This window comes from Heteronotia binoei, chromosome 18, assembly GCF_032191835.1.
Source record: "Heteronotia binoei isolate CCM8104 ecotype False Entrance Well chromosome 18, APGP_CSIRO_Hbin_v1, whole genome shotgun sequence".
NCBI lineage: Eukaryota > Metazoa > Chordata > Lepidosauria > Squamata > Gekkonidae > Heteronotia > Heteronotia binoei.
The window spans coordinates 46,659,291-46,682,675 of NC_083240.1; the positions used below are offsets into that span (position 1 = coordinate 46,659,291).

Genomic DNA, 23,385 nt, shown 5'->3' on the forward strand with positions numbered 1-23,385 from the left:
GGAAGGATTTTTTTCTCTCCACTGTGAAGCAGTGCAAAAGGCAGCTCAGCCAATGGGAGAGTAGGGAGAGCCGGAAACTGCCAGTTTGGCTGCCTTTTACTGACAGAATCATCTTGACTGGCTAGCAACAGCCGATCAGGTGGGAGAGAGGAGTAGACTCAACCAATGGCATGCAAGTACTCTTGAATGATGGTCTGATGGGCCAAAGATTGATGGAGCACACCCCCAATCAATGGGAGAGCTCCATTGGGCTTTTATATCTGTTGGATGCATTTCTTAGCACATAGTAACTGAATCAGGGGTGTCAAACTCATCTGTTATGAGGGCCAGATTTGACATAAAGGAGACCTTGTCGGGCCAGGCCATGTGTATCATAAAATGTAATTATAGGTAGCGGACATATAAACTTTAACTTAACATAAAACATGCTTAAAATATTAGCACGCTTGCCTCTGATAAATGCCATCTCTTGCTATGAATTATTGCATCAAAAACTGCAGACAATGTCTGTGCTGCACCAGTCTTGAATATGTGCTGTTCAGGTGTGCACATCTGTAAGTTGCAAACCTACTTTTGATTCATTGGCATTCATTACAGACATCTCATGGTCAATGCTTTGAGCCTAAGATCCAGAGGAACGTGAAGCAGCTGGCCACTTTGAGCTTTTGTACAGAAGCTGCTTCACATACTAGTCAAGAACATGTGACGGCACCATGGCACAGACAGAGGGCTATGCGCTTGTCTACAAAACTATAATTTCCCCCAGAAAAATGACTACAACTAAAAAAAAAAAAATACAACTCCCCCCCAAAAAACAACTACAAGAACAGAGAGACAGCCACGTACAGTGGTCAGTGTCAGCCTGCTATCTGGAAAGCCTAAATTTAAGACCCCCAATCAAAGAAAAATGTGGGGAGGGGGGAAATTAAGGAAAATTTTTGGGTAAACCTGGGGTGGAACACACTCTCAGCCTAATGCTGATATTTCTCTTCTAAATAGTTCACATGCTTTCCTATTGAGAAAGACTGGAGGGCAGGAGTACAGTGAAAAAGAGGAGAGGAACCCAGTTACACCCATAACAAGTCCAACAAAACTCACTCACTCTCTCTCTGTGTAGCAAGGCAAAAAGCTCATACCTTCACTAAAATGTTGCTAGTCTTAAAAAGCACTCTTTGTAGCTCTCATGATGGCGGGGACTCCAAAGGAAACTCTGGCTCTTTTTTTCCTTCCCTGGGGCATGAGGAAGGGGAGGAGCCTCAGCCATTCATTAGAAGGAAGAGAGGCTTGTCTCAATAGCTCGGCTAGATGATTAATTGAGCCTGGCAAACTTAATCACCCAGCAGAGCTATAGAGCCAAGCTCCCTCATTGGCTGAAGCTGCTCCTCCCTCCTCCTCCCTTTGGGAAAAGGGAGAAGGGAGAAGGAAAGGCTGCTTTGCTGCTCTGGCTTATTTGGGGAGAAACACAAAATGGCGAAAAAAGCAGGAAGGGAAAAAGAAGCAGACGACAGCCAGTTGCTGGAGGGCCTGATTGGAGCCCTCTGCAGGCCTGATCTGGCCCGCGGGCTACATGTTTGACACCCCTGATCTGAATCAATCAAGTGCAGAATGAAACAAGTTTAAAGGCAGTGATAATGACAAGATTCCAGCAGACAAGACTCCTTTCCTTTTGAAGTCAAAGCCTAAATATACCTTTTGTGCGCCTCCCCCCATCATCAGGTAATCATATTTCTACATCAGAACCCCGTCAGCTAGTAAAGATTAAGATGAAAAACTGTCCTAAAGTTTGCAACTGTCCTAAATGCCACAAGACTCTCCATGAACTACTTCTGTGCCTGAAGGTTCTCTCCCCAGCCCCTCTTTCGAAATGGATCTGTTCACCACTGAGGTTTCATAACACTAAATGCTAAACAGTATTATTACCATGACGGAAAATCTAGGCAAAGCATAGCGACTTAGGGATGGGCATGAACCAAAAAACAAACTGCAGTTCATTTCAAACCGGGCCAGTTCTTGGTTTGTTTTTAACCAGTTCATTTGCTTGTGTTGTGCCCTAACCAGAAAATGAACCGCCTTTTTCCCTTGGTGGTTCGTTTTTCCAGGCAGCCTGGCACCGATTCAATCAATTCCCAGGCAACACTGGGGGTGGACTTCAGGGGGCCCTAGAAACACCCACAGCAGTTGTCCATAGCTTGACTGGCAGCTCTGGGAGCCAATCACAGAGTGCCTATTTTGTTCTATGGGAGCAGACACCTTGAATCAACTGCTTTCACTTTGCAGCATGAAGAGAGAATAGTTGTTGTGAGAGTCAAAGATGGGCTTTCTTGGGGCCATCTGCTTTGGGGAGTTGTGGCTTGGACATTCCACATCCAATCTTCCCCAAACGTTGGGGGCAGGTGGAGGAGAGCCTGATGGAAGACTCTCTGTTTTACACCTCCTAAACCAAACAAGCCACAAACTCTGTTCGGGAAATCAAATGAACCACAAACCAACATGAACTACCAATTCAGGTAATCGAACCAAGAACCAACATGAACTACCATTTTCCCGGTTTGTGCCCACGCCTACACACCATGTATAGGAAAGGCCTCGTGATGCACCATGAGAGCCAGTGTGGTGTAGCGGTTAAGAGCAGTGGACTCTAATCTGGAGAACTGGGTTTGATTTGCCACTTCTCCACATGAAGCCAGCTGAGTGACCTTGGGTCAGTCACAGTTCTCTCAGAACTCTCTCAGCCGCACCTACCTCACAAGATGTCTGTTGTGGGGAGAGGAAGGGAAGGTGATTGTAAGCTGCTCTGAGACTCCTTTGGGTACTGAAAAGCAGGGTATAGAAAACAACTGTTCTTTGTCCTCATTTAAAGTGCTCCTAATCTTCTAATCTGGCGGAAGCTGGATTCAGGTAGCTGGCCCAAGGTTGACTCAGCCTTCCATCCTTCCAAGGTCGGTAAAATGAATACCCAGCTTGCTGGGGGGGAAGTGTAAAAGACTGAGGAAGGCAATGGCAAACTACCCTGTAAAAAGTCTGCCGTGAAAACATTGTGAAAGCAACATCACCCCGGAGTCGGAAACGACTGGTGCTTGCACAGGGGACCTTTCTTTCCAATCTTCTATAATCTCACATCTCTAAATTCAAGCGTTGTGAGTGCTCCTATTTGTAGGCAGGAGTGAATCCTAATATGTTGGAAATAATAATGGTGCTCTTGTGCAAGATAAGATTTCAGAGCCTGTATGTAGGAAAGGTTAGAACGTTCTTCCGCAAACTTCAGAATACAGTGATTGCTTCAGGTTTCTGGAGAATATGACCACAAACCATGTTTAATGTAGCTCAGAGATCCCACATGCAGCTGACTTCACTATAAGTTTCAAAAGACCATTGGATATTTTGGGAGAAGTTAAATCCCCCTGACTAGTATCAAAGAGCTGTAAACCTCCTGGCTCCTGCATCCTGTGTTGCGCAACATGGATGCCATTTAGAGACAAACAAGATTAAATCTCAGTATAACCAATGCAACTTAAATGTGCACAGGATTCATCACAGTGTAGCAACTGCTGCCTCATGTGTAAAAATGTCACACACCTGTTCCCACATACCAGAAGTGTGTGTATTACCAGATGTACTTAGGACACCAAGATGACCCTGGAGGTCTCTTCAGCTCTATGATTCTATGTGAGACATTTGGCTCATATGATGAGTAGTGTTATTTGTCCACCCAGCTCAGTATTGTTTACTCTGATTTGGAACAACTTTCCAAAGTCTTGAACAGAAACTCCTACCTGCAGCTCTCAGGGACTGAACCTGGGAGGTTCTGCATGCAAGGTATGTGCCCTGCCATGGAACTACAAGCCACAGAACATTTATGCTGAAAGATCTGCAGAGACTGGATCCAAGATCATGAATACTCAAGGGATGTGGAAGATTTGGCTTGGCTGGATGAGCAGCCTGTAGGAAGTTTGCATGGTGTCTGTGGGAAGGGTGCAGGTTCAAGGTTTTTGCATGTATTCCACAATGAGGAATAGTGAAAATGGCCACAAATGTTCAACTTGCATCATGGTTTTAATGCTAAGTGCTAACAGCGATGTGGAGTCCAGTGTGTGAGGGACAATGCGGAGTCAGGAAGGGCAGGAAGTGTTTCAGGCTTGTGGCCTGCTCATCGGGAGCCCCTGCGATTGGATCTATGTAGATGACGATGATGTAATTCACAAGACAGTTAGTCATAAAAAGTACTTTTTGTTTCCAAATCAATTGCAGTTTATGGAGTCTGTAAAGGAATTACCGTTTTGCATTATTAAATAGCTGTAGTAATAAGACACCTTCTAATTCACTTTACTGCTCATATGTTGGGAAATGTTAATGTCTGACCCAGCTACCTGTGGGAGTACCCCTTACAGGCCATTACAGGCAATTGTATCTGACAGCTATTTTAAGTCACTTTACACATGAACATTGATAAATGATCATCAACAAGAAATTGGGGACACATTAATACTCCGTGCATACCAACTGAAAGCCACACAATAAAATCTATTGAGAGCATGTCTTCCAAGCCTCACAACTGCCTGTGGTAGCAAATAAATACATTTCTCATCTAAGTGATGATGTTCTGTGACTGATCAATATTTATAGCCTAATCAAAATGTCCCCCATTGCAAATGAAGCAGCGTCACCCTCACCCAGGGCAGGCATCGCTGCACAGAGACCATGGGAAGAGAAGAAGCCGCAATCAGGGAACCGGTTCTTCTTGCAGCATTTGACAAGAGTTTCCACTTGAGGGGCTCATCTTTAATCATTACAAAAGCAGAAGTTTAATCCATTTTTGATGTAAGTGCTAATAGCTCTGTGTCCTTGAAGTTCAAAGTGGTCTTCCTGCATGTCACTAATTAGCCAAGCAAGCAGACAGTCCGCTCCCTCTCATGTTTCTAATTAGATCCTTAACAACAAACAAATGTCGACCTCACAAAGGCTGTGCTACATTTTTCTCCATTTCTTAAATACTTTCAGGTTGGGCGTCTGCAGAAACTATTCTTCTCCTTTCAGAAAAACCACATTTTGATCTCTCAACTTCAGTGGGCCACATGACTAGGCAGACAATGAATTTGTTGTGGATGAAATTTTGAAGACAACTGACTATGCAAATAAGCTTATTTGCTTCCTGGAGCAGAAGGAAGATGTCAACCCAGAAGGCCAGGCTGCCTGCACTACAGGGAGCTTGTGTGGCACAGCAGAGAGCACCAGAAGCAATGAGTGGGGAAGGCCAATGAAAAGTCCTTTTCACCTGATGTCAAATTCTGTAATGGAGCCATCAGTGATGTGCAGGAATCAATTGCCTTCTTTACTTGGCCCATTTAAGTGGAGCGCCCATCTTTTATTATTGATTATCTGAAGAAGTGGCCAGTGACTCATAAATGCTCCTCCCCTGCCACAAATTTTGTTAGTCTTTAAGGGGCTACTGGATTCTGGCTCTTTTATTATTTGGTATAACCAACTTCCTAACCTGCCTGCTTGTCTTTCATGCTTTCTCCACTCTCATCCCCCCCCACCCCCCATCTCTGGCTACCAGCCAGTTTGAGGAGCACAGATTCTAATCTGGGAGAACTAGGTTTGATTTCCTGCTCCTCCACATGCACCTGCTGGTGTGACCTTGAGTCAGTCACAAGTTCTTTCAGAGCTGTTCTCTCAAGAGCAGTTTCTTGAAAGAGCTCTTTCAGCTCCACCTCCCTCACAAGGTGCCTGTTGTGGGGAGAGGAAGGGAAGGAGATTGCAAACTACTCTGAGGGCAGGTTATACATCCCATCTCTTCTTCTTCTCTCATTCTTCTACTAATGCTTTACTCCTTAAACAGTAGTCTTTGCATTCCAGAATCTTACATACTATGTCTGTCTCAGGGTGCGTTACTTCACACTACATTATGTAAAGCAAAAATCCACTTGCAAAATACATTATTTAGCATAGCGTGAACGCACTCTCAATCTATGCTGATTCTAGTACTCTATTAAGAAGGTTAACTGCCTGATCTGACATACCACTTTGTGGTGTAGTCTGTTCACCTGAGAATTTTCCTTTCAACAATGCAGAATGATCTGCTATTCATATCTACAACATCGTGCATTTCTACTGGTAAAAACAGCCCTTCGTCCATTCCCTTGAAGCTGAACATCCAGTTCCTTTGGACCTGCCCTCGCTTGAGAGAAGACTGTCCCCCAAGCCACTCTTCTGTTTCAGGTAAAATGTTCATCTGTTGCAGAAATCTTGCCTGATCAGGAGTGAGTCACCAAAAGCGGGTGGGTGTGAAGAAGTTCTGCAGACTTTAGCGAAGCAAAGCTTGAGCCCAGCGGCACCTTTAAGACCAACCGCCCAGGAAAGCTTGTACCTTGACTAAAACTTGGTTGGTCTTAAAGCTGCCACTGGGCTCAAACTTTGTTCTGCTGCCTCAGAGCAACATGGCTGCCCGCCTAACAAAGACAGTGATCCAGTCAGGTTAGCCAGGCTGAGGACATGAAGTTATTCATCACGCGTGAGAGGGGCTTCTGGAGAGGCAAAGGAAATTCCGCACTGCTCCCTGTTGTCTTTAGATGACTTCCCCCATCAAGTCTGTGGCAAGGCAAAACCGCAGGCCACCCGCACTGGCAGGACACGCATTCTCCTGCTTGGTTCTCTGCGATTCCTCCCACTGGGACTCTGAAACACGCCATGTTCTCCTGTCGCCCAGCTGTCTCAGTTTGCTTGTATGTTGTGGGACCCGAGTGGGCACCAACAGGTAATGGTGAGCTTTTATTCTAGAAAAAGCTCACAAAGTTCTTTCCCTGCCTTGGGGAAGGCTCCTTACGATGAGGTTTCACAGGGAATATTCTTTCTGCTTCAAAGGGGTTGTAGTCGCAAGAATAGCTGAGAGAACAGAGGAACAAAAGCAGCCAAGTGTGAGGGGCTGCCGGAAGAACAGCTCAGGGCAGGCACCTGCCCTTTTTTATGTTGCTCAGTAAAATCACACGCACAGTGGTGGTGCAACAGCCATGAGCCAGAAGCCTGTGACCAAATAATTGGCTGGTTAGTTCAACTCAAGAAGAGACATTCAGCTCTCTCTTTGTTGTTTTGGACTTCTTTGCCCCATTAAAATGGTCAGGTAACAATACTACAGTGACAGGAGAAGACAGGGCTGGCACAATTCACCTGGCAGAATCAAAGATTTAGTCGCCCCTATGACCCTTGCCCCAAACCCTCCAAAATCTCCTCCCTATGCACTCCACCCCATGCTGCTGTTTGCACAACCTCACTCTTCCCAAAACGGTCCGTCCTTTTTCTTATTCCATACGTCCATTGTTTCGTTGAGTTCCTGCCATCTTTTGTCACTTGTCAGTGTACTCCTGTGTGGAGTTTTAATCTTGGCCCCAAATGACAACTACCTCTTCCCTCGTAGAAGCTGGAGCGAAAGCAGGATATTTCCCTGAGCAGCTGAACATGCCGTGCTGCCACACAAGTTGAATAATTGATGCCACAGAGGCGGCTTCACCACACGTGCAACACAATATACACTAATGTTCTTCTCTGACAAGAATCTGATTCAGAGAAAGGTGTTTTTCCCCAGATGCAGAATGGCTGCAAATGGACAGGAGATCAATGCTTCAGACTGCATTCCTTCCCTGTTAACTCCAGGTTTATTTATTTATTTATTTATTAGGGGGCGGGGGGAGAAAGCTGAATGGTTGGGATATGCTTTGAATCTTGAATACCAAGTTCAGCCTCCAGTTAAAGGAACAGGTAACAAGGGTGGGAAATAATCCTGTTTAAGACCCTACCAAACAACTGCCAGCCAGGGTGGAAGTACTGAGTTAGGTGGTGATGCAAAGCAACTCTACTATCTCAGGTTCTGACATTCTTTTGAATAGCTGGACTTTCAGTTACTTTCAGTTACTTAAGGAGATGCTTATAATGCAGCATTCTTACCGGGACCAACTCAACAAGATGCTACGAGAGTGTCAGGTTGGAAACGTCAATGTTTTATGTAGAAAATGTATATGATCAGAGACATTAGCTAGAATTCTGAAATGCCGGCTGAGCCCATCAGAGTCATCCGATGTCTCTCAGAACGCTCCTCACCACTCAATGCTTTTGATTTACAAGAGGCAGACCCTCCTTTTTAGTACATGGCACTCATAAAACACTATCCCCTATTTTGCCCCTCCTCAGCAAACTTTTATAAGTGTTAATATGTGCACTGGTCGTCCCAGAGTGATCGTTCCTCAGGTTTCAGCAATCCCCGCAGAGTTCAGAGAAATTAGTGAGACTGAGTGGGACCTAAGCCATGTTCACCAAGGGACATAAAGGCCCTGAGGTACCGTGCAATGTACAGCCTGCCAGCCATGGCATTTCGGATAAGCAACAAATGCAGCCGAATAAAGTCAGCCCCCGCGCAAAGCGTTCCTGGAGCAGGTGCACTGGAGCAGGACACTGGGGGGTCCTGGAGTGAGATCACAGAGGCTGCAAGTCCACAATACCCCAGTTCCAGCTGTGAGATCTGGAAGGGCATCCAGCTCCTTGCACAGACGTGCACTTCTGCTGACAAACAGGAAGTCCCCCCCCCCCCAAGGCACTCTGCACCAATACAGAATGGTTTGCTCATCATTTGACACATTTCACTGTCAGGAAGGAAATGACCCCTCTAACTTTCCCACTCCCTCCTTGGCAAAGAGGAGCTCAACTGCTGCCTTCTACCACCAGCTACCAGATTTGCATTAATTGTTTACCACAGCCTGGACAGGCCTTTTATTAATATTAATGAGTGACTGGGAACAAAGGGCCCCTTTATTTTTAGCCTACTCTAATTGCGTAGTAATTATTCATCCACAAAACAAATGAGCCGAACTCCATTGCTATGGAAACCAAAACTCTGGCCTCCCACTGTAACACATTAACGGGCAATCGTTCCTGCTAATTTTAAATTGTGGCCTTTTATGCAATAAGAGATATGAGAAAAGAGGCATATTAAAATAAAACCAGGACTTCTTTGGCCACACACTGAGGCCGTGACACTAACTGCACTAAGAGGCCGCTCACCTGTTGTAGCGTCTTGTGCTTCACTAGGTATTATGGCTCTCTGAAGGGAAACATTCAGGCAATCTACAATTTAGATGAACACACTCTACGAGACATGGCTAGTTTGAGCTGGTAGATGTACATATGCTCATTTTACACAGCATTAAACTGACAAGTGGGAGCCAGTGTAGCAGAGTGGCTGGAAGTGGAAGCTGTGAGCTAGGAAGCCCTTGGTTCCAATCTCACCTCTGCCAGGGCCTTATTAAGAAGCAAGCCACTCTTTCACAGTCTCAGCCTCCCAGCTGCATTATGTGGGCAATAATACTGCCCTGCCTTACAGGGTTGTTGTATGAATGACTGAGATAACAAGTGTCAATGGCATTTCAGATGACGCATATGGAAACAGCAGCACACAATTTTAAGGTAAATATATGCATTCCAAAGTGTCTGCAAAATAAAACAGGTGCTAAAAGACAGCCCCCCCCCCCCCATTTCTTGATAGTGTGAATATTATTTTAAAATGAGAGAGAAGAGTTCTCCTGTGATTGGTGGGGAAATGTGAAGGCTAAGGGTGATAAATAGAGGTGGAAGGATTGAACTAGAGAAGGAACCTGGAGTCTCCTGCTTTCTGTGCTGCCAGGCCTTTAGCTAGTGGCCAATAATATTTAGAAGGAAGTGCGTTTAGGATGGTCTCAGATGAAACAAGTGATTTCTGCCAGGAGATACTATACCTCACCAACTGGGAACCTCAGCGTTTGACATCAACTCTATAGAAGATCTGGACTGCTATTTATGGAGATGTCTGTTCCATCAGGGAAGAACTGCCTAATAGGAAGTGGCTCTTGCTAAGGAAGGGAGTAAAATTCACTTAGGAACTGAAAGAACCTTTAATGCCCCTCCTCCCTGAACACATGATGCGTCTGTTTGGATGAAAGGGCAATCCGGGGAGGGGGAGGAAAGGAACCCTGGCTGTGACCCAGAGAGCGTTCTGGGAAAGTGCTTGACCACTGAAAATAATTCCACTGATTGAGAAGACCAATAAAAGTTAGTGACTACATTAATTAAATATTAACTTATACTGTACTTAAGTCTGCACTCCTGAGCTGGCCACTAATTGCACTAGAGATGATTTATCAAGTGCCCAAGATTTTCAATTATAAAACAAGTGATTAAAAACTGATGTGTTTTACCCACAATATAATCTAGTAAAATGACTGTGGCTGGGGGTCAGAGAACTTGGCCGCAGTACTGCCTGAATTACAAATTCACAGAAAACTGCAGGGGCTTCAAGGAGAATGAAAATTATATCCAACCTCAGGAAAGGCACACAGCTGGACATCCCTAACAATACTCTCCTTTTGTAACTTAAGATTTTCAAATAACCATTGATCAATCTGCAACTTCCTAAGCCAAAGAGAAATCATTCTGATGTTGTTTTTTTTAAGTAGGAGCTTAAACTAGCAGTGGGATAGGAGAAGGGGAATTAAGATACTCATATCATGCCTACTATCTTCACATCTCAGCGCAACCTGCAACAGCTTTGTAAAAACACATTTTGCTGCAAGGAAATGGTGAATTTTTTGCCCCCAGACGTGTGTGTGGTCATGCAGATGGCCTAGCCTCTGTCCTCTAAATAGAACATGAGATTGACTAAATTAGATTAATTTTATCTCAGATGATTCCCCTATAATATTAAAAACATTGTTACAGAGCAAATGTCCCCAAAGAAGACAGCCAATGTCTCACTTCCTGTGAAACTTCTTTCAAGCACAGAAATCACCCTTTGGCCTCACTTCCATAAATTAAATTTGGGCTCACCACTGTCTTCCCAACCATGAATTTGTTATAATGGATTATCCATATTAACATGGGAATATTGATAATCCCATGCACTGTGGATGAATACTGGCTATCACTTAGTGATGGTCAGCATACAGTCTGGGATAGATCTACATTTGAGGAAACCAATACTTACTTTCAGTCACAAAATTAATCTGAGACTGTCAATATTCATCAAAATGTGGACATTCATTACAACATGGTTATGGGTTAAGGACCCAATATACACATAGCCAAAACGATAGATGTGCTACAGTGCATATGTTCTGGAATGTGCTTTTTAGACATGGAGGTTTAATCACTATTATAATGAACAAAATTAAGAAATAAAGCTGTCCAATGGATGATGTAGCTATAACTACTTCCTACTTGAATCTTGGCCCGCATATCTTTGTGCCAGTCATAAAGCGCCTGCTTTACATGTAGAAGGGCTCAGGATCTCCAGGTAAAGCAGTGACTCCCAAAGTGGGTGGTGCCATTCCCTAGAGGGCGGTGGGGTTACCTAGGGGCCACTAAGGGGGAGGCATTGGAGGTGTGCTCTTTTGACTACATTGTTCACTTATTTATAATTGACCAGGCTATGAAATCATGCTGGCAAATGGCACTCCAAGTTTCTGCCTCTGCATAGTGCTGAAATCTGGTGGGACTATTGGAAATGTTAGTAAGTATGCCACCAGAGCTCTAGTCAAACCAGTTTACTATGTTTTGAGAAACTGTCATCACCGGGTGTTTTTGTCTCTGTCATTTTTCAAGTTTTGCTGGTAAGTCCTGACAGACAATTCCTCTCACCAACAATTAAGTTCAAAGGTGCATAGATGAAATGGCTGAAAATGTGGAAGATACATTGTGCAGCATACTAAGGACAATATAATTTGCATTACAACTGGATGAGTCAACTTTGCCAGGCAATGACTCTTTGCTTGTCACTTATGTGCACTTTATAAAAGATGAAAGTTTGGCTCAAGGGTTGGTATTTGCAAGGCAACTAACAACAGATTCTAAAGGGGAGTCAATATTTTGTGTTGAGCAGTTCTTCAGATATGAGGACATTCTGCTTGCTAACATGCTTGTGCAACTGATGGAGCAACATCAGTGACTGCTCACTACTGTGGGTCTGTTGCTTAGCTGAACAGAGGAGTGCCAAATGTCTTTACCATTCACTGTGTCATTCATTGCCAATATCTGGTTGCAAAAGAAGAAGCAGACTGCAGATTTATACCCCACCCTTTTCTCTTAATCAGAGACTCAGAGTGGCTTACAGTCTCCTATATCTTCTCCCCCCACAACAGACACCCTGTGAGGTGAGTGGAGCTGAGAGAGCCCTACCAGAAGCTTCCCTTTCAAGGACAACTCCTGTGAGAGCTATGGCTGACCCAAGGCCATTCCAGCAGGTGCAAGTGGAGGAGTGGGGAATCAAACCTGATTCTCCCATATAAGAGTCCGCGCACTTAACCACTACACCAAACTGGCTCTCTTCAGTGATCATCTGCACAAGTCATTATATTCTGTCTATTGCAGTGAACAAAACTAAAGCCTGACTATTACAGGAGCTCTGTGTTGGAAATGATGATGATTGTGAATGTTTGCTGCTTCGTACTGAAGTTCATTGGCTATTAAAAGGCAGCTGTGTGAGATGCTTTTACAATCTTTTTGACACTGCTGTGGAGTTTTTTTGAAGACACAAATGCTTTGTTCAGTGATGAACACAAAGAGATTGGGCATGGTATTGCTTATTTATCAGAACAATTTGCAAAGTTCAATGAAATGAATTAGCAGTTGCAAAGAAATGAGGTCAATCTTATAAAGACCAAATCTGTCATCTCTACATTTATTAAAGTCAGCTCTACTAAAATGCAATATAGACTGTTGCAAGCTATACCAATTTCCAAGCTTGTCTGAGCTAAAAGAGAATGGTGGGATGCAACATTATGGTTTTTTGGGTGACCATTTGGATATGCTGCATGAAGATCTGCCTGAGCAATTTGAGTATCTTCTTTTGACAGAGATTCCAGTTTGGGTGATAAATCCACTTTTACTGGGGGAGGTGGTATAGTGGAAGAACTAACTGAGCTATAAAATGACTGTGAGCTGAAGCCAAAGTTTAAGAAATCGTACCAAAAGTTTTGGTTACAGAAGGAAATTTCTGATCTCTATTCTGCCCTATGGACAATGGTCGAGAAGCTCCTTCTGGCATTTCCACCATCATATTTGGTGGAATGTGGATTTAGTGTGGTCATCCAACTTCCCTCCAAGCAAAGAAACTTATTCTAGATTAGTAAATGTGCTGGTTTAAGATTCCTGCTTTAAATCAGACACTGGGAAACTCGTATCACTTCATCAAGCCTATCAATCGCATTACGAATTTACTAAACAGTGAGGCAGTTACTAACGGTGGTAGCTACGATTCTTGCCAGATGACTGTTGAACTCTGAAAGGAGGTATCACTGGATCAGGTTCATCAATTTTATGAATAAATTAACCTAAAAAGTTTTAATTGGATTTTAACTAAATGTGCAATTACTTGTTACTGTTTTGAATTGTATTGTTATTATCTTGCTTAGTGAGTCATGCAAGCCGCTGTTCTGACGAATGCTTTTTATAGGCCCTATAATATAGGGCAAGGTCGGGGGCACTGGGGAGAAGTTTATGGAACCAAGGGGGAAGCAGCCTGAAAAAGTTTGGGAGTCTTGAGGGGCAGGACTGTGGGAGACCTCTGGGTCAGATTCAGAGAGTCTTGGGCTTATCTCTGGGTCAGATTCAGTATTGGGCTTATTGGACCTATGATCTGAGTACAAACCACCTTCTCAAGTTGATATGCTTGTACTATATAGCCAGGGAAACAACTAAAGGTAGGCAGGGCATTGTAAAATACCCATTGCAGCCATGCAGATAGTATGGGAAAAGAAAAGTCAGCTATTTTTCACTCATTGCATAATGATAGACACTGTACAATATAGCTTTTACAGAGCCCTTTCCATCTGATGGCAAACTTTCTCTTTCTTTCTTTCTTTTTTTTTTTTTTTAAAAGGTGGACTTTATGGTTTGGGTAACTGAAAAAACAAACAAATGGAACACCATGAAGTCTGAAAAAGAAATGCATCGCAAAACCTGGACCAGGACCCAGTATTTAATGTGCCTTGACCTACAGTTCTGTCCTTCAGATAAACCTGCTTCTCTGTACCTGTGGTGTTTAGTGCAAGGTACAAATTTCTGATTCAGAATCTTACTTCTGCTGCAGTCCAACATGTGACCTTAGGTAAGCCACTCTCAGTTAGCAGCAGCCTAATTAGCTATGTCTGTAAAAGGGAGGTGATAATACTGATATGCCTCACAGCGCTGTTGGAATGATTTCAAGATCATGTTTGTGAAATACAAATGTTATGTAGCTTTATTGTTACAATATTAAACTGCCTGTCCAGTTTCGTCCTCTTCTCCAGGCAAATATGAGAATGTACTGATGCATCCATCATTTTGCCACATGTGGGATTTTGACAGACTGCACGGCTTGTATTAAACTTCATGCACTTTTAAGACAGGAACATAAAGAAACAAATAAATAAATTGAAGTCAGAGTTGCTTGTAAGTTATTGCCCTAATGATCTGGACAGGAAAGTCAATTCAAGTGGCTTGCTAAATGGTTGTGACACATTGCTGGAAATCCCCCCAGTCATTCTGTGCAGACAAACCAACTATGGCTCCCATCTTTTTTATGACTGCCATTTGCTATAAGAGAGGTGCTTAATGAGAAGACTAAATATTTGAAAGTACTAGAATTAAGCATACAACAAAGATTGCTACTTCCCATGCAATTTTCCGCTTTGCTAACTTTTAGCTACATTCCCCATCTAATTTCCCTGCTAAACACATTAAACAGTGAGCCCCGTTTCTCGTAACAGATTGCAACTTAAGGGGCAAGTTATTTATAAGATGAATAACTCTATGGAAGCTGCACACCTTCAGTCAAAGAGCAATATGGACCTTTTCTGGCTTTCAGCACTTTGGGGCCTCAATGTGTTTTATGGTCTGATAGAAGCTAAGGGCACTAATTCTGAATTGCACATTGAATTATATTTTGCCTATTTTAGTAACACATGCTAAAGGCAGTGCTGTGATTCACAATCTGAACTGGAGACTCCCTATGTCCACAGAGCATGTACAGTACACTGAGCGCACTCAGAAAGAGCAATGAGCCTGGAGGCGGGATGCGGGATGCGGAACTGGCTAGGAAGGGCACACAGTCTACTCTCAGCAGGAGCTCTGCTGACAAAACAACAGCACCCACAAACCAATATAATGTGGCATTCAGGACTTGCAGTACCAGCTGCCAACCCTAACCCACTGCTGCTCATTTGGAAGAACAACTGGAAAAGCTGAGTACAGAAAATTAGGTGCAAAAAAGAAACAAATGAAAACGCAAAAGACGGTTGCTGGCTCAATGGTGAAGATGATGAAACTGGTCAAGCAATACTTCATACTGCGGGGGGGGGGGGGGGGGTCATGAAATGTTCAGCCGTACTTGAGACGAAACAGGCTCCTAGACCTTGGCAATGTGGAAAGGAATACAAGTAGCGCCAAGCGCCAATTTTGCATCTGAAGATCTAAAACCAATTCCCTTGTGCGTCAGCACAGTCGGACAGTCAGTCACACTCTGTTATAGAGGTCTCCAGTGCGTGGCTCTCCTGCTCTGCCAGGCTGAGTTAGTCAAGGCCTTCAAATAGTACTAATTTGTAGTACTAATGAAGAATCTTCAAAGGGTTAATGTCCTCTAGGGAACCAGGATCATCCAATGCTTGTTGAGATTCAACTTGGCCCTCAAGCCTATGACACTTACACATGAGTGTACTCATGCCTACTGACCTCAGTGGGAACTACTCACCAGTAAGTGCATGGGCAATTAAAACCAGGGCCTCTGTTCTTTTTTTTAATAAAATGGCAGCGTAGTTTACAACAGTCAATTGACTCCTCCCGGAAGAGCACTGTGGGTCCTTGCAGAACAAGAAGCCATCTTGAATTTTACAGGCTCAAGTTGGGGGTGGGGGGGGTTAGTGCATGTTGTGCTGTGGATCCAGACATTCAGCAGTGCTCTGTGCAAACAGGCCTACTCTTCCAAACCAACCACGGCTACACTTTGACTGCCATGCTCTTTCCAGTCGACAATAACCTATAATATCAACTCAACAATGCATGTTCTACAACTACATCTACTGCTACCAGGTACGACTACTACAGGTGCATGCATTTAGTTCAGTCCCACAGATACATAACACTCTAAGAACAGGCAAGGGAGATGTGAGATGTTTTACAAACGACAAGTGTTTTGTTTTATTAAGTAAGGGTAAAGCAATAAGAAACCAAAAGAGAGAAAGTGTACTAAAAGAAACAAACAAAAAAATAAAAATAAAAAGAGACATTTTTCAAGAGTTGGAATATGAGTCGTTTCTTGAACCGTTTCGTCTGAACAAGCAAAAAAAACATGCAACCAGCTGCTACTAACAAGAAGCTGGACACAGAGAGAGGATTAATAGGTGTGGACAAACCTTCCTGCTGAGCGTGCTCAGAAGAGTGTTTGAGAGGAGTGCTCGTCCCAGAGCAAGAGAGGCCGGAGAGAATGCCTCAGAGACACCCTCTCTCACAGCAGCCCCAACCAAGCAAGAGAGAAAACAACAAGAACATAACTGCTCACACTCACCATTCAGGTCAGTAGCTCATGTTATGAGATGGGTTATAGCCGGCAAGTATAAAGGGCAGTAAGGAATGGCAGGTTGAAAAAGGAGCAGAAGGTGTGGCCAAGGCAGTGCGGAGGGGAGGTTGTGGGCTGGGGGGGGGGCTTCACTACTGAGTGTCTACGGATGGTCAAGCAGGTAGACTCTCCACCCTCTCCAGGGCCAGGCAGCAGAGGCTCTGGCCAGTTCAGTTTGGACTCAGGCGGGAGAAAAAGGGATCAAGCCTTAGAAGCATCTGGCAAAGGAACAGGCTATCAAAGTTTATCTTTTGGTTTTTTGTTTCAAATGGAACTCTGACATGACCCTCCCAACTGAAAGGAAATAAGCAAGGGAGATTTTCAAGAAAATAGGATGCAGGCCCAGCTCAGCCATCTTGTCAGGTGGTGATCTGCTCATAGGGTGGGGTGGGAGGTGCACACCTCTCCTGCACACCCATGTGGTGCTCCATGAGGGAGCCTGCACACATGAGGCTCTCTTTATGCTGCTCTTCCTCGCCCCCCTTTTTTGGATGGCCAGAATTGTATGGATCAGAACATGTACAAATACCCACATGGAACATTTGCTTCACCTGTTCCTTAGGGCAGATGGAAGAGCACTGGTGGCCACACCCACTCCTCCATCGAGTGGAATAGATCACCATCCTGGTAAGTTTCTGAACTGAGCCGTCGGAAAATAACCCCCCTCCCCAATCTATGTTGGAGGAAATGTTCCTCTCAATCCAATGACATCTTGATGGCAAAGGATGCTGAGGTACGCATCCATTGTTCCCTTGGTTGGAAGTTAAATGGCATATGCAAAGGATAAATGCAGAGATCTGTCCCCTCCACAACATGGATGCTAGCATATACAGGAGCTCTGGGCATGCTCAGGGTGGGACACAAATGTGGGGCTGATAGTGAAATTGTCTTCGAAGGACTTGTTACAAAAAGCAGGCTGTCATGCTAATGCAACTCAGAGTCTAATTCATTTAAAATGGTGAGCAAAACATTTGCAAGGTATCTGTAAAATGTTTATATCGTGCAGAGAGATATAGTTGCTTCGTGAAAGGCGTTATTTTAGGTGACTTGGCCTAAAACACGGCATCAGAGGTGATCTGTTGATTTGGAGGAGGGGGTGCTCGCTTTGGCAGCACATATACTAAAAAGGGTTTGGGAGAGGGGTTCAAAATGGCTGAAGATGATATCTTGATACTGATGTTGGAAAACTAAGAATCTTTTGGGTTTTACAGAATCTTCCTAGCAGTCAAGGAATTCTTTCAGTTCCAAAAAATGGCACCACAAAATACAAGGGATGAACCATTCTGGAACCCACATGATTTATCGTAGACTAGTAAAACCTAAGGGGGTCCCCACTCAGGACCAGTGACCTGATCACAGAGATAACACTTCTCTTGTCACTAAAACAAATGGGATTCATTCTCAGAACAGCAACCCCATCTTCTGGTCCTTTCTCTCTCCTCTGAGCTAAAATTTACGCAAAGAATGCCTATCATTTCACCTACGGGCTTCTGGGAAACAAGCTGAGTGTGTACTTCAAATTCTGTTGTATCTTTCATGTCTTTCCCAAAGATTTAGCCTCTGGGAATTGCCCTTGTCTCTGAAGGTGGGGGTGAACATAACATCAGATCTGCAATGCACATTTCTGTCTTAATGAAGGGCCTGATTTTTAGTCTAAGTCTGGAACTTCCATGTTCCATTCCAAAGGGAAGGGCTCGGGGCAGTCAGTTTTTCAAATCACCCCTGGCAGAATTCCCTGCATCCAGTAGTTTTACATGGGCCTCCTTCTCAATCTAGAGATCCACCCACATGCCAGCAAGATGAACACTAACGGTGCACTTGTGGAGTTCCACCAGTACTCCCTTATTGGAAACAAGGACTATGCGGAACCAACCTACCCCCTATAATCTTTTCAGCAGGGAGAGATCCAGAGATGCTGATTGAATTAAAGGGCTGTTTTGCAATTGCAGGCTACACCTTTGGGCCCCTTAAGACACAGAGGCGACTAAGTGGTCACTTAAGTGATCTTGCATATGTGCTCCGAGCAAGGTGGCTCCAATCAACAAAAAATGAAGCCAATTACTACCATTTGAAGTGGGCCCCCCTCCCCCCCTTTAATGAATCAGACCTGAGCACCATTAGCATGAAGCGGATTCTACTCCACTGCTCCTGAATGCAATTCACTATCCCTGCTGCTGCCCTCTGATGGCAAGAGCTGCCAATGGGGCCCCATCGCTGAGCAGACCAGGCTTCCTGGCCCATGAGAGAGAGGCTGCTTCGGCTTCCTCCTGGGGATCCTTCCCAGACACAGGAGACACAAGCACGTGCCATACTGCTCTTTAAACTTGCCATTAATGTTGGTGTTAATTTTGGGTTAGCTTTTGTTTTGTATCACATATCAATTTGCTCTTTTTAAAAACAGACTTCAAATAATAGTAAAGAAAAAAACCCAACCAAATAATATCAAGCAGAGAAAATTGGCTGATGGTCCGTTCAGTCGGAATGGACACCGGAAGCACTTTGATTAAAGCAGGACAACAGTGAAGGTCAAGTTACTTTTGACAGAACTCTCAGCCTTTTCGTGGGAAAACGTGTCCCCTCTATTTAAAATAAAACTGAAGCCATGTAGGGAAGGGGTGTCGGAAATTGCCCATTCTTCCTCAAATAATAGATGAAATCAATTTGCTTCAAAGACAGAAAAAAACACAAAGTAAAGTAAAGTAAAAGTAATCCCATCCTTGTCTGGCAAATCACCCCTCGGACTTTCCCCCAAGTATCGTAACATTAAAACTGCTGCTACGGATGATCCTTTGTAGCCCCGCAAGCAGTGCCAGTTTGCATGGAACGGAGCTTACTTTGGACTCCCCCAAAGTCTACTGGGGCATCAGCTCTTGGCCGCCCTTCTCACTTTTCACCCCTTGATTTTGTTCCACAAAGCCTAGCTGGTCCGTAAGGAAGACCCACCTTCATCATGAGAGAACTGTAAAAAGCAGCATCCGTAACATTTTTTGCTATGTGTCTGATGCACCCAATCAGGTGGGGGAATTTGGGCCCAGAACTGAAGCTCCCATCTGGATTCTTCATCCCATCCCCCTCAATAGCCCACTTAATATTAGCAAGGGGGAAAACAGAAGACAGGCTCTGTAGTGATGAGCAAGCGAAAATGACTAGGAGGCATTAAGCCCCCCAGGAGCATGGCCCCTTGCCCCAGAGCTCAGCACTCGTGTAGCACAACCAAGCTGGAGGCCAGCAAGCAAACATAGCAAAAAAAGAGGCACCAGCCAGCCTTCACAGCCCACTCATGATGGTCGCAAGTGCTTCAATATGCCAAAATGCTGACTTTTATTTTCCTCAGCTGAAATCCTAGGGAAAGGACTAATTGGTACAGATAATCTCACTTCCTTAGCAGGAGGGGTACTGAGATGTGGGGAAGAAGGAACTGGAGAAGGTTGCTTTGCTTTTTGAATAGGTGGACTCAAAAAAAAAGGGTTAACATTTCTCATGAAACTTGGTTGGGAGTTTGCAGCAGGTAACAAAAGCTGAAATGGTATCGAAGCTCAAAGAACTTTAAAGGACAGCCAAGTTCTCTTGAAAGGGCCTGGAAAAGGTTGTGCTCTTCAGCAGAGCCAGTCTAATCTATCCCTGGTGTGATGCTAACTGGCCGAGGCTGCAGATGGCATCCTGCGACTACTTTGTTCTCCTCACAACCACTCATTTTGGGCATTATATCAAAGTATTGGTTTTTGCTAACCATATTTCAGAAACCAAAATGTGGCTTGAACTGCCAGATGTACCATGGGAACAGCATGGTTTAGAGCTGCTTGCTTTAATTTCCCATCTCTTGGCTTCATATTTTCATCCCCACCTCCATGGTGCCCTGGTCTCCAGGCCTCTGGTGTGTTAATGTACACATCAAACCAAGCCACAGCTGGCACGTAGTTTTGGATTCTAGTCTGGCAGCCAATTGTGAGTTCAGCGACGTTGCCAAACCAGATGAACCGTGCTCCAGCATGAAGTCCAAATTCAGAAACAACTTGGGGAGGGGGGGAGGAGAGGAAGAAGCCAGACTCTTTCAGCTGTCTGTTGTAGTGAGAATCTGAGTCCAGCTGACCAGATCTTCAACCTGACAGGGCATGAAGTAGGGTGGGAAACAAAGTCATACTCCTCCTCCTGCCCTACATATTGCAACCCTCATTCACATTAGCTAGACTTGGATTAATACCGTTAAAGGAGAGAGAAAAATACTCTACATTTCAAGATTTTCTTGCCAGTCTCATGGCAAAACATGACTGATCTGTCTGAATACCCAAGCTCTTGAAAGAATCCAGAAATGGGGACCCAGAATACCTTTGGCAGATCATACTTAGATACGGTGTCCTATATTCTGATCCTAAACGCGGCATTTGTCAACTTAAATGGATTTGTCAATTTAAAAGCCAGTGTGTTTTGGGCTGGAGTCTTCCTGAGAATGACGTAAGCTCAGTATCTGTCTCAAGTGGTAGATACAGCCTGCTGCTCCAGCAGTTGAGGGCTTAACTCAGGAGGAAAGAGTGCATTGTTAGCCCGGTGCAAACTGTTGAGAAATGAAAACTTGTACAGTCCTTCCTCCCCCTTTTTAAAGGTCCACCCTACAAGTCCTCTGCTTCAAAAGCTCTTTCTATTGTACAGCCTAACAGCTGCTCTGAGTCTCATGGCCTCTGCTTGGAATATTTGGTTTTATTTGGCAGGTTTCCCCGAAGAGAAGCATGAGGAAGATCAGAGAATATGACGGAGAGCTGCAGCCACATAGAATACCGACAGAGCTTTTACCTGCCCCTGAATTCTGAGGGTATGCCATGTAGCCGCCTCTTCCACGGGCCCCCCTACCTGATCCTCTCGCTGCTGCCACTGCTGCCGCCGCTACTGGTCCATAGGCTGCTGCTGGAAAACCTGGGCGTGGGGAGAAAAGAGTGGTCAAAGGGAAGATGCAACAAACAGCTACAAGCAAAGGGCACAACCATGTGTATCCAGCTCAGTGAGCTGAGAAGATGGTCAAACTGTGGGGGGCCTGCTGTCAGACTGCACAACCCGCGTTAGTCTCACCGGGGACTTTGCCAGCTCTCTGAACAGGAGGGGCTCCGGCTGAAGCTCTCAAAGATTAAATGCACAGCCAAGAGATGCCAAATGTGATGGCAGAACGCAGTCAGCCGGGGCAGGCTGCATTTCTGAATGCTTCCTTCAAGAAACCACAGCATATACACCACCGGAACATCAGAGTGAAAGGGCCAGCACGACTCTCTCTCAACAGCGCTAGTCAAGTACATTCAAAGAGCATTTTTATATGGGAGGGCATTCAGAAACAGGACACTTCCCTTGAAGGAATACAGACCTCAGTCAAGCGCTGTAGGCCTCAGGACATCTGCAGAACAGCTGAGGAACTTGGTCTACTCAAGAAGCAGAGTGAGGCAGTGGATTCCTGAGGGAGCAGAACCACTTTCAGGCTGCAGGCGGGGTGCATCATTGCTGAATGTTTGCTCATGTTAAAGAGCATCAACGTACTCATTCTAATCCAGCCTGCCGCCTCCTTCTGCTGCATGAGTAGACTGGGTCATCGGGGGCGATGAAGTCAAGTTTGATTGGCAGGACTGCGAACCAGTAGATTCTGATGGAAGACTTTGGGTGCCCTGAAGGACGGCAGAATGACAGACCCGTGCACAGAAAGGCTCCTCCGCAGGAGGCCTGGCCCACAAACTACCCTCTTCCGCCCTATTTGGACTTTCATCCACAGCTACCAAAATGTCCTGAGCTGTTTCATCTTTAAAAGTTGGTATCATTGTCTGCTGCACCACAGCACTTGCTTCTCACTGCTTTCACGTTTATGTACACGTAGACTCCAGTGGGCTAACCATTTCAGCCCGCTGCAGAAGAAATAAAATAAGGGGTTTGGGGTACCTTTTTTCTGACTAACCAATTCATTGCAGCTTCAGCTTAGCCCTTCCTACTTTTTAAGATACAACAGGACACTTCTGATTTCATATTATGAAAAGAAGAATCTCTCTTGCTTTCCCCCTTCCCTGTCCCCAGAAGAAGAAGAAAATAATGGATTTATATCTGCCCTCCACTCAGGGTCTTAGAGCGGCTCACAATTTCCTTTATCTCCCTCCCCCACAACAGATACCCTGTGAGGACTCTCCCAGCAGCTGCCCTTTCAAGGACAGCCTCTGCCAGAGCTCTGGCTGACCCAAGGCCATGCTAGCAGGTGCAAGTGGCGGAGTGGAGAATCAAACCCAGTTCTCCCAGATAAGAGTCCGCACACTTAACCACTACACCAAACTGGCTCTCCAGGTGAAAAACTGGCTGCAAGTGCACACCTGTTCTCTGGAATAGCCAACCTGGCTTTGTTTTCACTACATTTAAGCAAGTGCCTCTTTTTCTACTGAGCTTGCCTTGTGGACCACTGAAATGTGGGTTAATATCTGAATTCACAGCTGCACCACTAAGATTCCATTACCCTGCTTTCAGCCTTGTTTAATTACAATGAAACAGCCGAATCAAGTTTTGTACCTTGTTTGCTTACATGGGCAACTCATAGGAAAAATTCTAGGTGGCTGATGGAAGACTATAGCTGGAGAAACAGAGGACAGCTTGGATCAATCACAAGTGCTTCTTAGAAGACACTGAGGAGAACAGACCTTGTACTATCTCAACCTCAGCTAAGAATGAACTTCTGGTTTATCTGAAATGTGTGCCTGCCTATATTTGTGTGGGTGACATGAAAAGTCTGGAGGACTGAAGCCTAGCTTAGATGCCACATTCAAGCC

General features: G+C 44.7%; 1 protein-coding gene across 11 annotated transcripts in view; it reads right to left on the reverse strand.

Moving 5' to 3' along the window:
- MSI2 (musashi RNA binding protein 2) overlaps positions 1-23,385 on the reverse strand; it is a 568,927-nt gene that overhangs the window by 36,123 nt on the left and 509,419 nt on the right. For 9 of the 11 annotated variants that reach the window (XM_060259524.1, XM_060259515.1, XM_060259513.1 and 6 more), the window contains one exon: positions 21,452-21,514. The exons of 1 other annotated variant lie outside the window; for it this stretch is intronic. In XM_060259524.1, coding sequence (XP_060115507.1) covers positions 21,452-21,514 — 63 coding nt within the window. Of the gene's footprint in view, positions 1-21,394; positions 21,515-23,385 lie in introns of all 11 variants that reach the window. One more of the 11 variants, XM_060259518.1, reaches the window with a different exon arrangement.